Below are 17,429 nucleotides of genomic sequence, written 5' to 3'. Positions count from 1 at the left end.
ACTGTAGAGAATTTACAAGTGGCATCATTAGATGAATGTAGGCAGTGAGGCTGACACTACTAGCCCTACTATTGTGCAGTCAATTAACAGGTCTGGAGGCAAGGTCCTCAGCAATTACCCGCAGTTATGATTATAATTTCTGTTACACTTTAGCCACTACAGTTGACAGAGACACAAATACTTACTATTCCAAATGTCAGACTTAGAAGGATAAGGGGCTAAGGAGATGGGATTTGAACCTGCAGTTTGAATCTAGATATTCCAAAATGGATAGTCAGTCTGATAAAAGATAGCAAGGGATACTCATCTCACTAAGTCTCTCTTCCTTGCTCATATGAGGCAAGTCCTAGCAGTAGTCCTGGTTATGAAGAAAGCTGATTGGCTACGTTGCTTTCCTACCTGGTCCAGAGAACAGGGAGAGCGGATGTGAGTGACCATTTTAGGGCCCAATCACACAATGTACCCTTGGGTGTGGTGCTGCGTGGCTTTAACTCCCATTACATTCCGTGGAAGTTGTGGGAGTGCGGCACTTCACAAGAGATGCTCAGCACCTTTCAGGATTGAGCACTTCTGAAGGATTTAATATCATGGAGTAAATTAACCAGGAATACAAGCAAGAAAGAAGAGTTCATAGAAAAACCTAAAAAATCTCACTTGCTACGAGGCTTTCGTCCAGCTGCTTGAAATAAAAGGCAACCTTATCCAGCTCAGACAGAGTGACTGGGATGTCTTCTAGCATGATGCGCTCTTCTTTCTGAGGTGGAGAGAAACAAATACGAATGGGTAATCTATCCAAAGGGAGAGTTTAGGCAGAAAAGCAGAGACATTAGAGGTGTGGAAAACTGGATGGTTCCAGAGACTGAGAACAGGGAGGGGAGAGCGAATCTTTCACCAAATCCAGCCCAGGTCAGTAATGAATGAAGGTTGTTTCCATTTGACAACTGTGTGAAATGAGCTTCGGTTGCCTCAGCCCAGTTCTTAGTGGACAGGGGTTCACCACTATTGGTAATATTGGCCCCCTTCTTGGTAGACTCTAAAGGAAGTCAAAGCAATGAACGGATCTTGGAGAGTAAACTCCCTTCTCCAAAATGTTCCCCCTCCCCTCATACTACCCTGAGGACGAAGCCAATTAGTTAGGGTGAAAAATATCTGTGTTCTCACATCTCCTGCAATTTCAAGGAATAACACAGCTGTGCACTGGATTGTATTTAATTTAACACATTGTCCATCATGTTTCTATTTAACAATGGGCATAAAATGTGTCTCCCTCATAGCTCTTGCTTTTGTCAGACCTGATTTCCCTTCATAGCTTCACACTCATTTTCCTTCTAAAATTATTATTTTAGCTTAGATCCTGCAGAAGTTGGTGGCATTTGCCTGAGAGCTTCCTACTCAACACAGGCCAGTGGATTTTATGAGTCCTGCCCTTCTCAGACCTAGACGTGGTGCCTCCAGGTCAGGCTTGGCGCACATAGTTAGGGCAGCATGACAGGAAGCTTTTAATACCACTGCCTGGGTTGCCCCTTCACTCAGCACATGGAGGAAGGACCAGATTTGCAGTTTGCTCTTAGCTCTGGGAACACCAAGAACCACTTTTGTCTGCTTGTTGAAATTCATTTTCTCACCAGCAGAGGTCAGGTCACACACACTTTCCCAGCAACTGTGAAATTAGTCCACAGTAAAGAAGGCAGCATTACTCCAGACAAGGAAACCTCTCTGGCAAAATACCAACCTGCCCCTTCTCTATTGGGCAGGCTGTCTATTATCTTTCAGTGGTGAAATGTGTTCACCTGGCCCAGGCCAGTAGTTTAGCATTTGTGGGGATCAGTGTGTGATGGGTAGGACATTAGGATGAGGATAACTGCGGATTCCTTGAGGGGGTAGGAGTTTCCATATAGATAAACCTGGCCAGGAGGTGAGTAGGAGGAAAGTGTCTAGGTGACCTTGAAGAGGCCAAGAGAGCCAGCATTCACTGTGGAACTGTGAAACCCATTCTTTAGAATCTCTCTTACCACACTGGGGGACAGCAGGGACTGGTAGTGGAGTAAAACCCCAGTGGCCGCTATCTGCTCCAGCCATTTCCTGCTGGCATCCCTGCTGCTATCTTCATACTCCCCATTGTTATTGTATCTGTAGTTGAGAGCAGCCAGCAACTGCTCGGAGAAAGTGCAAATAGCAGCCACGAGGGACTGGCAGAAAATGACATCTCGTCTCAACTGCAGCTCAGTATCTGCCAGAGAGAAGGGAAGAGAGTCACAAAGGAGTCAGAGGGAGTTTGTCTGAGATGGAATAGAAGGCAATCTCTGTATGACCTTTGATTTGAGCTGTCACCTTGCACGGGCTCCTGTTATCTGTCTCCTATTGGGAGTGGGTGGAGGGTGTGTGTGTGTGTGTGAGAGAGAGGATTTTCCAGCCCAGTCTTCCTTTTGTTTCTCCCAGACAGATGCCCTGTGCCTATTTATCCATTTGTCTGGATTACAAGGGCTAGATGAGGCTCCCCTGTGTCATCAATGCCAGACCTGGCCTGATCCCCTTCATTGACAACTGCATTCATGAAACAGGGTCTCCACTATTAGTGATGCCACTTCCCTTACCTCCCACGTTAGGAAGGTTTCCCAGACATGACCGTCCATTAATGGTACCATTTGGTTCATGTTTGCCTGGGGGAATCTCCACAGTGTTAATTGTGCTTCCACTGAGCTTGCCAGTCAGTCTTATGCTGGCCAGATAAACTGTGTCACACTTCAGGGGACTGTAGATTGTACAAAGAACATGCAAAGGGCAGGAAAGGGAAGCACATGAATAAATGAAGAGAGGCTTCCTAGGCACCTTGGGTTTCTCCTGATATGCAGTAGGTAGGTTATAGCAGCCTCTCTTGTTTCCAAGAAAGTGTTTTCTGCAGAACGAAGCTGAATACATCACACCGAGGCTTTGAAGATACAGACTATTTTTATAAAGCACGGAATGCAACAATGAAAGAACTCAGACAATCAAGACCAAGGACCAGTTCCTCAGCACAGGGCAAGTCTCCTTTGCATTGCTGGAGGTGAAGCAAAGAGGGCTCAGAGCTGCTCTACAGACAACGGAATCCATAGATGATGTAAAGGTGGCACGGCCAGCTCTACACCACTTGCTCCTCCACCCTCTATGAAGGGTGTTCCATAAAGGGCTGAGGAGGAGGGATAGGATGGGGCGGAGCCAAAGCCATTATAGCTGTACTTTATACCAGGGGTCGGTTTGGACCCCAGCCGGCCTCAGGATTGGGGGAAGCACAAAGGTGGCTTAGAGCCACCTTTGCCTCCCACCCTCACTTGGAGCAGCTTAGAATCAAGCCTCAGATTTTCAGCCATCTTTTAAAATGATCCAGCAAATGATGAGGGTATATTATTTGTTATTATGGATTGCCTTTTTTACAGATACAAAATATGGCTATTTAAATGTGCCAATGAAGTAACTGCATAAATAGGGAGAGAGAGTTATCTGATTTGCCAGTGTGTGTTTTTGCCCCTTGTAACAATGATGCCTGCAATGTATACTGGTACAAACTTAGGGTACGTCTACACTGCAATGTAAGTCCAGGGTTCAGATTCAGACTCAATGCCTAATCCCACCCCCACCTTCCGTCTACTCACAAATTGCACTAATCAAGGGTTCAGGCCAGGGTCCCAGGACAATATAGCGGGGAGGAGGGTCCAAGCCTGAGTCAAGTCAGGTCCCAGAATTCAAGCCCAAATTATTTGCAGTGTATACACAGCCCCACTGGACTCATGTTCTGGGAATCTGCCAAAAGTGTCCCCCAATCCCAAGGGCTGACTATTTTGTCCTCTGGACAGTCAAGTTTGGTGGACAATCAAGTTTTCCCACACTACACCATGAACAAAAAACTAGAGTGGTCCCATTTTGGGAGGGCGCAAGGAAGTCTGGGATATGGGTGGTTGGACTCAGGGCCGTATAATGCAGTGTAGATGCTGGGGCCCCACGTTTCAACAGGTCCTAACCTAGGTTACAAATGACTGTAGACTTTCAAGCGCGAGGTTAACAAACCCAGGGTTTACTACCTCAGTGTCTTCTAACCCTGGGCTTAGATTGCTGTGCAACATAGCCTTAGGGTCTTAGACTGCTCCTATTAAAATCAATAAGAAAACTCCCATTGTCTTCAGTAAGGCAGAATCAAGCCCTTAGGACTCTGATATGTAAGTTTGGCTCTTGTTAACACTAAAAGAGCTTATATAGGTGCACTGAGGAAACAATGAGCTGGTTAAAGAGGAAATGCCCATCCTGAAATTATACACAGGGCAAAACCCAAACTCCTTATCTGGGTAGTCTGCTTGAAAAGAATGACAGGCCCACAACCTCATCATGAATTGTGCAACAGTGTCTCGTTTTTTGCTGCATGTCTCCACTGCATCAAGAAACAGTGGAGGCCAACTGAGAATGAGTCTTACGCAAGGGGAAGAAGATGAAGAAAGGGCAAAGGGATATGGTATTTGATGACATTTACAGCATGCTTGGTGATACAAGAGCATAAGCAAGACTGAGCAAAAAGGAAGTAGGAAAAAGCTGCCCAGCATGAGGAGCACAAGAGATGGCATAATGTCATCAATAGTGCGGTTGAACCAGATTTGCAAGCACACCACTAGTTGGATAATGTATTGTGATCTCTGTAACAGGAGAGAGCGATTCAAACATAGGCATGCATGTACACGTGCCGGCCAAACTACACACTTTAGGACATCTGTCAGCATGGCAAAGTTTTCCACCAATACCCCAAACCAGAAGCCCTTACCTGTGCATTTTAGCAAGGCCAGAAGCAGTTGATTCTTCCCATCTAAAAGAGTAAAGAAAAGGAAGGACCTGATAAACATGATGCAAAGGTGGATTTGATTGTTCCCCGCTGACACCTCTCTCCATTTCTATTTTGTCTAGAGTTAATCCTCACTAAAAACATTTGATAAAACAGGGAGCGAGGAATAAATCAGGATCCTTGATAGATTAAATGCTCCATCGACTACCATGAATTATGGGGAACAAATTGCATATGTGGAGGAATCCCTACAGAGGTGACTTCAGTGCTGGGACTTGCACTTGAGTAGACACCACCAGACTCACTCATTCTACCTGAATCCTACTGGTGCTTTTTAAGCAAGACATTTTTTAAATGTAATGGTTCAGGGAGTTACAGGGACTGATTACACCCATCTTCTTCACTCATCTCCTTTCAGAATCTGCCTTTTTTCTATTTCATTTTCTTCAAATGTTTTTTAAAATTACACCAGCAAGTAAGTCACTCTGACACAATTCAGTCCCTACAGACTTCGGACGTAGACTAAGAGAATTAGAAAAAATTCCTCATGATCATTCAGTCACAGTTGTGGTGCTGCAATACATCATCACCGGGAAGAATAATAACCCACTCTCCCCACTTCCCTCTAAAATCCAGGTCTATTTATAATCTATATTTCAATTACCATATTAAACTTAGGGGACAAAATTAACCGCCAGAGTGGATGACCAGAAGTCTACCTAGCACGGCATCTTGTCTCTGATGTGGCCCCTATCAGCAGCTTCCAAGGGAGGTGCAACAAAAACAGTGCTTAATTTGTGCCAGGGCTTGCCAGGGCTGAGCACCTCTAGGCTTGACAGTTAATAGCCCCAGCACCTCTGGGCTTGCCGCGTCAGTTATGAAAGTGAAAAAATTCTTGAGCCCTAGCACCTTATTGCTTGAGCCTTGGCACCTCTTTCATACAAATTAAACACTGAACGAAACTGTGCACTAGACAGTTACAGAATAACCTGCCCCTTAGGAATGTTTCCTCTTGACCCTGATAGCTAAGATGTTGGCTTATGCTCTTTAGCATGAGGGCAAAAATAAAGCAAGAATTGGATATTTCAAACCCAATCCATTTTAATATTTTGCAAAGTTGCTGGACACTTAGGGAAGGAAGATTTTTCCATAGATACAATTTGTACCTTAACAATCAGGTGTGGGCCAAAACCAAATGTCAGAGCAACCCCAACCAGTGGAAATGTTTGGCTCCAAACTCTGCAACTGGTTTTTAGCTCCCTAATGAACTCAACAAAAACGCTGGATCAGGCCCCTCCCCCTTTTTATTCACTTCCATGAGTTTTACAGTTTTGCTCATCTCTAGAAACAAAACAATCCTTTAACACTGAAACTGATAAATGACCACCCCGCATTCACAGACCTTCCACATGTTTTTGAATGGTTTCAACAAGGTTCTTGATACGCAGTGGAAGGTTCCAGGGATCTTCTTGGACACTGACTTGAATATTTTTCTGGCACCTTACTGTGGTTTCTTCCTTCTGTTTAAATTCTGCCGCAAAAGAGAGAAATTAGTCCAGCCAGTGGAGAGATGCCTCAGAGTAGCTCATTAGCTATATAATTTTCATATAGGCCTAACCAATGAATACACCACCTACAGCAACCATCACCAATGAGGGAATTTCTTAAATGGGTCTGATACAGATGGAAAAAAAGATTGCTATTTCCTATAGTCTTGTCAAAAACAGAGTCCTAGCTTGTTATATTTTCAGCATCATACACAAAAATTAGGCATGCGACTCACATGCACAATACACTGGAACTGAGTGATTAACTTCTTTTGCAATATATTACAAATATATTCCTGAGCACCACAGCTGCAGAACTAAGCTCAGCATTCCCCTCTGGTTCTCTCTGTCTCTTCTAATGTATAGCCAAGTGTGTCTGTGTCACCTCCTGGGGGAAATCAGACCAACCCTGAGATTGACTGTCACACCTCCTTAAGGCTGGTTTCAGAGTAGCAGCCATGTTAATCTGTATTCGCAAAAAGAAAAAGAGTACTTGTGGCACCTTAGAGACTAACCAATTTATTTGAGCATAAGCTTTCGTGAGCTACAGCTCACTTCATCGGATACATAAAGATGCATCCGATGAAGTGAGCTGTAGCTCATGAAAGCTTATGCTCAGATAAATTGGTTAGTCTCTAAGGTGCCACGAGTACTCCTTTTCTTTCTACTTAAGGCTGCAGCTGCTGGGAAAGTATAAGCTAGTTAATATTCTGCTTTGCTTCACCAGGTAGAAATCTATGTATTTTGAACTGAAGAGGGTAAATTCTATTCCTTATGATGCAGTTATGCAGTTTAGCCAAACACTCTGGTGTCGGTGATACTGCGTGCCAAATTACTGTCTCCAAAAAGAGACAGGATGATTTGCAAATTCTCACCCATCACTGAGATGTGACCACGGTAAGCTCTCCTTTTCACGCTTATTTCCAACTCGGGACTGCATTAAGAAGGTAATTTGGGAAAAGATTCCAGCTGACTATAATCAGGGCTTGTCTATTCCTGTAGTGTGATTCCCGGTGATTAATATGGGACCATCCTGAAGCTGCAGTGAACTGAAAGGCTCTTTCAGTGCAATTGATCCAGTTTGAATAGACAAGTCTGTGTTTAAGTGAAACAAACAAAATAAAGCTTGAAGGAAATATATGCAGGGTGGCTGCTATTTCCTTACTGCATTCAAAGAACGTGAGGGCAGTGATAGGTACTCTACAGCTGTTTAAATGTCATAGGAACATGGCTTTTCAAAACATTTCCACAGCGTTCACAGGAGCCTCTCCTAACTCTGAAGAAGAGTGACCACGCAAGTTGCCAATGTAGCTAAAAATAGGAGATAAAAGAAAGAGAGAGAGCCCTTGACCAGAGCACCTGAAGATCAGCCAAGATAACAGAAGAGTTTAGGTTCCAAGAGGAAAAGGAAATGTAGCAAATATTTAGGAAATAAACTCCTCTTTTTCAGAGAGAAAAAAAACACATTCTGGTCACCAAACTCACGAGGCCAAATTCCCATCATCCTCTTTGAGGAAAAGAAACACAGCATCATTTGTGCTCTCTTTAGGAATGGGTTGATTTCCAGAATGTGCGTTGGTGTTGGTGTTACTCTGGCAATTATCCATCCCCAAAAAGATGTGGAGTAGTTCCTTAAGCAAACGTATGCAGAACTTTTGGGTGCCACAGAGCTGCAGTACCTGACCCTCCATCAGCTTGTTAGGGTTGTGCTACAGAAGTGAGTCCTCCAGGATGTGTAGAGATCCCACTGAACAGTACAGAATACCAACGGTCAACACGTCACTGGTCATTTATATGTCCAGTTATTGTGACTGCATACATAACTGTTGTAACTGTGTGTGCAAATTATCTGTGCACAATTTTGTACATGAACTCGGGTGTACTGACTTCTGAACCTCTAGTTCTTAATGTTAAGGGCTTGTTGTATTCTGGGAAATTACATCATTTAATGCAACCAAACTGTTTTTCTTTTACCTTGCAAACTGTGGTCCATTGGAAAGTGCTTGGTTTCTTCAAAGGCCTTGGTTATGACTGATCCTTTGAGGAGCGCATTGATAGCATCCACCTGGAGCAGGAATTATATTAGGTCACTCTTAGTAAAACTCCAGAATTTTTGAAGAGGCCACTTATTGCGGAAAAGTGCAAAAAGAGTTGCATTTGCTGCATGTTGGCATTAACATATTCACTTAAGCTAAGCTGGATGCCTCCACACCAGTCTAGAGCTATTAATTTTGATGGAAGTCTCATCCTTAGCAAACATAATTAAACCATTCCAGCCCTCATCTCTCCCCAGGAGCCTAGTATGAATTATGTGTATGCAGTATCGGCATGAGAGTCATGAGCTGGGCTCTGGTGAACAAGGGGGACAGAGAAGAACAATTTAGCTGAGGTTATAAATGTGTAAAGACATCTTTTGGTTACATTCTTTCCCGCTAATAGGAGGCTGTTTTTCCAAAAATTATGTCCATGAGATCTTTTCTGGCCACTCATAACAGGAAGATTTCACTCATTGTTGGTTTTCACTCATCTGTTTTCAAATCTCTTTGTCATGAATCCAAAGCTGCAGGTCACCCTTGTCCTAATCACACAGAGCGACTTGAATGTTGGTGGAGACAAAACGGTTTCCTCAAACTATCTTACATCCACTTCCTCGCATCTTATTCCAAAACCTTGTTAGCTGGATCTCTACTGAGATATGATTTAATAACGCAGACTCTGATATTTCTGACATCTTGTTCTGTGATGTAGTGTACGCTGCTTCATGTAACTGTGCTAGTGTCCTGTACCTGGTTAAAAAGATGCTCAAGACAGCCATGGAGTTTGTCTTGTTTGTCCGAAGGAATCCTCATGTCATTGGGAAGTTCGTCACCTAATAAAGGAAAGATGAATTTTTTTTTATAAACCATCTAATCAATTTGGGTCTCTCACATCTTGTGATGTGGTTACGGCACAACCAAAAAAGCACTGTGACCGTGATTTTCACAATGAAGAGTATTATTGCAATATAATCACCTTGAAGAGATCAGTGAAGACAAATTGAGTGGCTTGCAAGCTCTCCTTCCCCAGCCCACAGATCAAAATATTTTTCAGACTATGCAAATACCCTCTGTAAGCAAATCAGCAACAAAGGACTCTAATCTGGTCTAATTTCTCCTCCACACACCAAGAGTACAATGGTCCACTGAGGAAAGAGCAGACCTCTAACTCCTTAATTATCATGTGACTAGTTTGGTCTGTGTTCCTTTGAATGAACCGCCTTTGCAGCTAAACACCCTGGTAATAACAGCCAGCAAAGTTGTAGCCTGCTGTGCCATCTGATGTTGGAGAGCCTCTTTTATTACGCCTGGTTGATAGCCAGGCACTCACTCACCTGATCCCATCTCATCGCTGCCCAGGTAAGAGCTGTTACTCCGTACACTGGTGTAGGAGAGCACGGAGTCCCGGTTACTGTTACACTCACTGGAAGGAGAAGAAAGGAAGATGTTGAATATTTTTCCTTATCCGGGGCCTTGATTCAGTTATTACTTGGTTTATATTCAACCCTACAGTCCCTCAGGGAAATGTCCTTATTCATTAATGTGAGCTGACTTGAGTAAGGACTGAATAATACTAAGTGAGGCCTCCTGATTTGGCTAGTAAATGTATGTCTACACTGCCATTAAAAACCCATGTCTGGCCTGTGCCAGCTGACTCGGGCTAGGGGGCTGTTTAATTGCAGGGTAGATGTTCGGGCAGGAGCTGGGGCTCTAGGACGCTGCGAGGTGAGAGGGTCCCAGAGCTTGGTCTACACCACAATTAAACAGCCCCTTAGCCCAAACCCTGCAAGCCCAAGTCAGCTGGCTCTGGCCAGCCATGGGTTTTAATTGCAGTGTAGATGTACCCTAAGAGGACATCCTTCAGTTCTCGGGACTATTGAAGCATGATTGTGAGCAAGTCTCTTATAAAGGATGAACGCTGATTTCCCAGTGAGTGTCTCATCACTATCAGGGCACAGAGAGTTCATTAAAGATGCTCCTGGAACACCCAGAGAGGGTTACCAATACAAAATTAAACTCTGTGGGCTTGATTCTCCACTGAGCCCAAGCACAGGGGCCTGGTCATGTATTCTCAGCCATCTAACTCCAGCATACATTACAAAGTTGCAGGGGCAGAGCTGAAAGGGAAGGGAACCTTAAGGACCTTACGCCAGTGGAGAATTGAGCATAGTGGAGCCTTGCACTGTCATGCCCACTCCCTTCTCTTCCCTTACCACACTCCCTCCCCTCCCGCCCCTGCCATGCCTGTCTTCAGAGCTGGCGCAAGAAACAGGAGGGTCACTTCAACCAGCTTTACCCCAGAGGAGATTCCTGTACACAGGGGGAATTCTCCAGCACAAGTCTCCTCCTGCTTCAAGTTCACTGCCCCATACTCATGGTGCAAAGAGAACTGGATGGACTGGAGAATCCAGTTCACTGTTTTTATCTAGCCTTGGCTTAGAATTTTTCAAACCTTAGCTTTGGAAACTTACCAGCACTGATTTTAAAAAATGTAAACCTAAACCAGAAGGGCTCTGAACTTTGCTATTGTAAGAATGAAAGTAATTTCCCTCATTAATAAAAAGGACCTACAGAGTCCTATTTCCCTGAACTGGGTTTTGTTTGCCCTTGTAAGAGCTATTATCAGTCAGGTCTGTTTTCTCCTCTTTCTGAAAAAGTTTAAAGGGAGATAACCAGTACTGTTGAACTGAAGTACAAACCCTTTGGGAGAAACCTTCTGAATTAGTTCTCCCAACAGTCAATGAAAAAGGAGCCTGGTTAATGCAAACAAGGCATATTCTTATCTGTAATTTGCTCATTTTTGTAGCTCCTCAGTATCCATTTTCTGGATCAAAAACTATCAAAATACATTTGATTCCCCCTTGGGTAACTACCATATCTGTTACATGTACCTAATTGTTTGCCTCTATTTCATAAAGATAAGACAGAATAATCTTTCCTATTTTACATTTATGTGTAAAATTCTAAAGAAAGTGACAGCCCCACGGAGGCTCTATCTTTGATCTCACTGTGTTACCCATAATAGATTAGGCTCAATTGTTGAATCTGTGTAAGTAAAACAGGATTCAGAAATGGGCTTCCTATTAAAAGAGGGAGACAACTCTTTGCATTTCATTAAAAAGCACATAAGCAGGTTTTCATATTGGGGTGGGCAAATGTCTACTAGGAACAAGTTTGAACCCACCAAAGTCACCCTACTTGGTACCTAGACCAGGGTTTAAAATAAGAAAATGCATTTTTCTACTTGTAAAAAAGCTCCAGTGTTAGAGGAAATAAATGTTAATTCCTGTGAATGAGACTCTACAGCTCATGCTATCACTGTTTTAAAACAAGAAAGTAAAAGAAATAGCACTTCTAATCAACTAATCAACTGTTGTGGCCTATTTTTTTCCTTACTTTGTAGATTCTAAAATACGTTGAGGCTTTCACATAAATTAGCATGAACACTACCCAGTTCAGGGCTGTTTCTTAGTACCGTTTAGTGTTCAGTAGTCATTGCTGCTATCAGACTCATGCAAAGCTCTATCTAGCCACATTTGCATGGCCAATAATGCAGTGGACACGCTGAGCCTATCTAAAAGCCATCTACGTGCCTTACCACACAGAGCAAGAAGAGATCATATGGACTGTTGTGAAGAATTTCCAGATGCCAGCATCATCTAATGCAAAAAAGCTACAATTGCAAATACAGTTTTTGTAGGCTGGATGCTCTGTTCAGATACACTGGTTTAAATCTGGAATAACTATTGTCTTCACTTACAGCTGGTGTAACAGAGATCAGAATCTGGACCTTTTCATGCTTCAGGCCCAGGAACAACCAAACATGTGCTAACTCTCATTTGGGGTCACCCATGGTCAAATCACGACCTCTGAGAGTTTATCCCAACCTAGCACATAAGCAGATGCCAAAAGGTTAAACAGTTAAAGCAAGGCTTCTGATTTTTCACTGCTTTGCATCTTGTGTTGCCACTTACATCAGTGCACAATGAAGATAACATGCTACCATTCTGATAGAGTAGCATTTTATACCTCATTTGCATCAATGTAAATAGCAACAAGGAGAAAAGGTCCATACTGCACAAGCTTCAGTGATGCGTGATTAGACTGAATTATCCTGATTTTTATAACTCTCTTTGACAAGACTGCTCTGTACTAGAGCAGGCCTATAACATGCACATTCTTCTCCATTAGAAGATGAAAAAGACAACTTGTTTACTCTCTTCTGAAGTCCTGCCTTTAAAAACGTACTCTTCCAAGAAAGACGGCTCTTGTGGAGTGTGTGAGATTTCCTTCAGCAGCAAATATTCCAGGAGAAGCAGCAAGTCAATCTTGTCTCAAAAACAAGATTTTGAGACACCTGAGCAAATATTTGGGTTTGTGGTTTCAAAGATCCATTTTTTTAAAAAAAGGCGGGATGTCCATTTCTGCTTCTCAGTGTTTTAGGCTTCTGGGAAAATTATTCACAGACTTGAATGGAAAAATCCTCTTACAATAGCATCGATTATAAGATCAAGCAGTCTACAAACTCTGTTGAGCTTCTGTGGCTCACAGTTATATGGTATAGGAGGGGAAAAGTCACATTAAACTTTTTGATGTTCCAAGATAAGTACATTTTCTAAAAGCCTTGAATTGGAGGGGCTGTGAGTAGGGGATGGGGGAAGGAGTGTTTGCTATGCTTATCTGTGTGATAATAAGAGCAGTGAGATAACTTGAGCTTAATAATGTATAACTGACTACAAAATAAAGCACTGACTTGAAAATAATGCTGTTTATTTCCTAAGAGAAATAAGCCCCAGAGAACCTAGTTCTAACCTTGATCTGCACAGCTGGGTTCTAATCCCAAAACACATGGACTGGGATTTTCAAAGGACCTAAGGGAGTTGGGTGCCTAATTTTTTTTAGGCACCTTTAAAAATCCTAGCAGTAGTGGGCATTGCTGTCTCTCTCTAGGGGCACTCACTGTGGCACTGGTAATTATGCTGGGCTGTGCACCTCAGACCAGAAGCTGGTTCAGAGTGCTAACACCTGAGAAAAACCCTGTCTCTCTTCATTCTATTCTGAAAACCTGAAAGGGGACTCCCAAGAGCTGGCCAGAGGCTTCACAGGACTTCCTGCAAGAAATCATATGGGAGCCCTTGCACCTGCTGAAAGTCCATGAGAAACACACTACTTTAATATTTGCTTGAAGTGAGGACCCCTGCAAGATCTTCTGGTGCCCATAGTAGGTCTTATTGCTTTGTCCTAATAGATGATAAACTCTAGAGTGAACCCCAGGGCATTTGGGAATCTGAGGCAGGCAAAAATTAGCATTATCGGAGGATCCTAAATGGAGTAATTTGATGGGGAATATTCCAATACCATTCCACTTTAAATGCTATACTGGTCTTATAACTTTCCCAAGAATAGAAACACTCTTGGGACCACAACCATTCCTGGTATAATTCTACAAACATGACTGGAGATACACCAGGGATAAATCTGGATGTCTGTGTTTACCAGGGGAAATCCCATGGCGGTTAATCAGCCCACAGTGCGTAACTATTCTAAGAGTGGTTATCCTTGTAGCAAATACCACACCCATATTAATATCAGGAATTACAGTCCAGTACATGCTTTTCCTTTGCTTCCTTATCATTCAATGTATTGCCTAGAAACTGTTCTGCTTAAGACCTAAAATCACAAAGAACAATACAGCATCATTACAATCCTGCTGGTGGGCTCTCCTGACAACTGGTGCTACATTAACATTGTTTAGCCTAGAAACCTCAGACTGGAGCCAAGATACAACCATCAGCATAATCACTCCCAAACCCTAATTAGTCTGCATTTTCTGTGGACAATGTGTTTGTACACATGAGGCACTGAACCATCAGGATCAGATACAGAAGCTGCTGAGTAGGTCTTAAAGCAATGGGCTACACCTCCTGAAACCCTGGAGAATTCCCTCCTGCAGCTGCTGCACTTCATTGGAGAACAGCCTTCTCTCTGACCTTAGATGACTGTCTGATCTTTTGACCCTGCAGTAAATGGATCCTGTGGTAGCCTGTGTGACATGTGAGCCATGTCAAATGGATGAGACGTTGTGAATCCTGTACTGGATACACTTAAATGCATACCATATGAGCAGGAACTGGGGCCCATTCTTACATTCCCTGATGCTGATGGGAGTCTTGCCACAGGCTTCTGTGGGAATGGAATCAAGTCCTAAGTGTCCAGACATATAGGCCCATTAATTAGATAATGGGGGGAACACTGAAGCATTTACTCAATAATAAAAATTGAAGTTACTTCAAGGACAGTTTTGCTAAGTAAGCAGTAAGGATTTCAGGATATATGCTACAGTTTGTACGGCACTTTTAAAGTGTAAGCATAATGTATAACTACCACATATTAGTACTAATATGGTACTAGGTACTAATTCATTAGTATTATGCATTTCAGCAGCATTATCCTATGTATCAGTTACTTGACTTTCTGATTATTAATATGTCTTGATCTGTCTAACTACCATCCAGCACTGTAATATTAAGATTAAATAGCCTCAAAGTACTCTGCCGACCAGAATGGAGAGCCATGTATATCTTTGAACACACCTGTAGGAGTCTCTGAAACTCATTGTGTCATGTCCTGAGTCTTCCTGGTCCTCCTCAGAAACTTTGAAACAAACCTTCTTACTCCCACCATGCTCAGCTTTGTCAGTGTCGCTCTCTTCAGCCCCCAAGGAAGGTGGGGATGTCTCCTCACTGGACAGATGGTCACATGTGCCAGTGGGTTCTGTTATGGTGGACAAAAGCCTAGAAAGGTAAAACACATTGCTCTCAGTGACTGGTGAGTAATCTTGTGAGTTATGCATTCACTACTGTGATCTGAACTCAAGTGCACTTGAAATCAAAAGCAACATTTCTATTACTTCGGCTATATGTAGACGGGAGCTATATCCTACTCAGTTTGATTCGCATGCAAATTTTTTTTGGTTTTAGTTCATGTGAACTCACAATAGGTGAATTTTGCATTCATTCAGAACCTAAAGTGCAACATGAAACTTAGCTAAAACTGCCAAGTTCTGACTAGTTTAAGGTTAAAAGCACTGACTTTCAGATAGCTTGTACAAAAATATCAACCCAGGTTCAAAAACCTAATCAAACATGCCCTGCAAGAACTCTCAAAATCAGGTGAGTTTTGGTTATGAGAGTTTTGTGCAGGTCTAGATGATCCCCTCCCCATTAATACAGTGTTTGTAATAAAAAAAGACAGCAACACAGAACTGTGGCAGTATGCTAGGAATAGTCATCCACCCGATTTTCTGCAAAATACTGTGAGACTCTTAGGCACATTTTAAAGTGTAATTATTTGCTAAAATAAATTATTCTGCACAAATAGTCTCACTTCCATCAAGAGTGAAGAAACGTCCCCACGTTTGCATCCTTTTTCCTGCTGGATTTTTCCTCTAGACACTAACTGGCACTCCAAAAACCACAGAGTATACATCATAAATTTGCCTTTTATTGGCCAGTGGAGGAAGAATTCTAGTCAGTATGTGCTAACTCTTTCAGGAGATCTCATCCTGCTGAGACAGGCCCAAAGCCTTGCAGATTTTCCTGCGTGCTGAGTCTGCCAAACTGCAATCACATTTATAAAGAGTCCTTTTTACTTGACCTATTAAGCTGACTCCCATGGTTAAAGCCAGAAAAAGAAGGATAAAAGGCGAAGACTGAGCCCCTTCTGCTGTTCATCTTAGAATAAGAAAACATTATCCCCCACAACCCAAGTAGGGCATGTATCATAACAGTCTATGGCCTGACCCACACACACAACCACCATGGTCACGAGTTAAATGCACACACATGGGGCATAAGCAGTGGCCTTTGTAATTGATCCAACTCCTGCCATATCCCACCTTCCCTCTTCATTCCACTAACAATGTCAGCCTCATTGTTCCTTTCTTCTCCTGTTCCAATTTCTGTACCTTCTCCCATGCTTCCCCTCTCCATGGAATGAACTCTCAGTCCTAGTCTGCCAGGCCCTCCTTATTCAAATCCCTTTTGACTACTGACTTCCGATCTAAAATAGCTCCCTCATCTGGGCCTCCCAGTGTATTTTTATGTCAGTCTTATAGACAAACTCTTCGGGGCAGGGATTTTCCCAGTGTCTCTGTCTTCTACAGCACTTAGCCCACTCTTGGAGTTTAACAAATAATAGGAATCAGAACCAGAATGGACAACCTTTAGTTCTAACATAGACTTCAAGCCAGAGAGTGCAAAGAGCAGCTACACTAGCTCATTATGTAAGTGGAAATGACATATAGGTAGATGGATCTGCATTTGAGCAACTCCGGCCGCCTCCATCCAGCAAAAGGCCGTGTTGCAGTGCGGGGGGCGGGGGTATGCACACAAATACTAACATATTATAATTTGTGCTAATGGACACAGAATATATTTCTGTGGTTGCATATTTCCATTTTCTCAGATAGTGTGTCCCTTTATTTAGGACGTGCCCTCAGCAGCGCACACACAGGGGTCTCTTTACTCACTTATTTATCTGAAAGACGTATTGCTTCATTTCCTTCACTGCAATATCTAGTTTATTAAAAAGTTGAAGGTACGAGTCCTGTATCTCCCGGTCTTCTTCTTTCAGCAGAAAGCTGAGTCCCCTTTCCTCCTGGTTTGTTCCCCCATTCTGCTGGCCAAAGCTACCCTCATATTGTTCATGTGGGTTGAGTTCTCCATCTTCTGGGGTTAGGCACTTCCATGATGGTGCAGCCATGGTGGTGATGCAATGCTGAGTGTATGAGACTGGATTCAGAGTACCTACTAAACATTGAAGGAAGTAGTTAGTATGGCTCTAGTGACTGTATGTATTACCTCTCAATACTTAGAGCAGGTTTCTATGGAATTTAATAGGAATTAAAACAATAGGCTCATACAGAAATTTAAATAGGTTAGTCTATAGAAATTGCTCTAAAATCCTACAGTGTTTAAGAGAGAATGTGCGCTTCCCTATAGGAATCTTGAACCTTCTTTAAAACACTGTGGCAAAAATATA

The 17,429-nt window shown here is 42.8% G+C and overlaps 1 protein-coding gene across 5 annotated transcripts in view; it reads right to left on the bottom strand.

Annotated features, from left to right (window-relative positions):
- Positions 1-17,429, bottom strand: part of PREX1 (phosphatidylinositol-3,4,5-trisphosphate dependent Rac exchange factor 1) — a 225,226-nt gene that overhangs the window by 9,471 nt on the left and 198,326 nt on the right. For 3 of the 5 annotated variants that reach the window (XM_037915549.2, XM_037915551.2, XM_043526727.1), the window contains exons 25-33: positions 16,918-17,197; positions 14,981-15,181; positions 9,722-9,810; positions 9,138-9,220; positions 8,326-8,416; positions 6,207-6,335; positions 4,787-4,828; positions 2,013-2,230; positions 655-754 (exon numbers count right to left, since the gene is read on the bottom strand). In XM_037915549.2, coding sequence (XP_037771477.1) covers positions 655-754; positions 2,013-2,230; positions 4,787-4,828; positions 6,207-6,335; positions 8,326-8,416; positions 9,138-9,220; positions 9,722-9,810; positions 14,981-15,181; positions 16,918-17,197 — 1,233 coding nt within the window. The remainder of the gene's footprint in view (positions 1-654; positions 755-2,012; positions 2,231-4,786; positions 4,829-6,206; positions 6,336-8,325; positions 8,417-9,137; positions 9,221-9,721; positions 9,811-14,980; positions 15,182-16,917; positions 17,198-17,429) is intronic. The other 2 variants (XM_037915550.2, XM_043526726.1) reach the window with 1 other exon arrangement.

This window comes from Chelonia mydas, chromosome 13, assembly GCF_015237465.2.
Source record: "Chelonia mydas isolate rCheMyd1 chromosome 13, rCheMyd1.pri.v2, whole genome shotgun sequence".
NCBI classification, from domain to species: domain Eukaryota; kingdom Metazoa; phylum Chordata; order Testudines; family Cheloniidae; genus Chelonia; species Chelonia mydas.
This window is presented reverse-complemented; position numbering and strand designations above follow the sequence as displayed.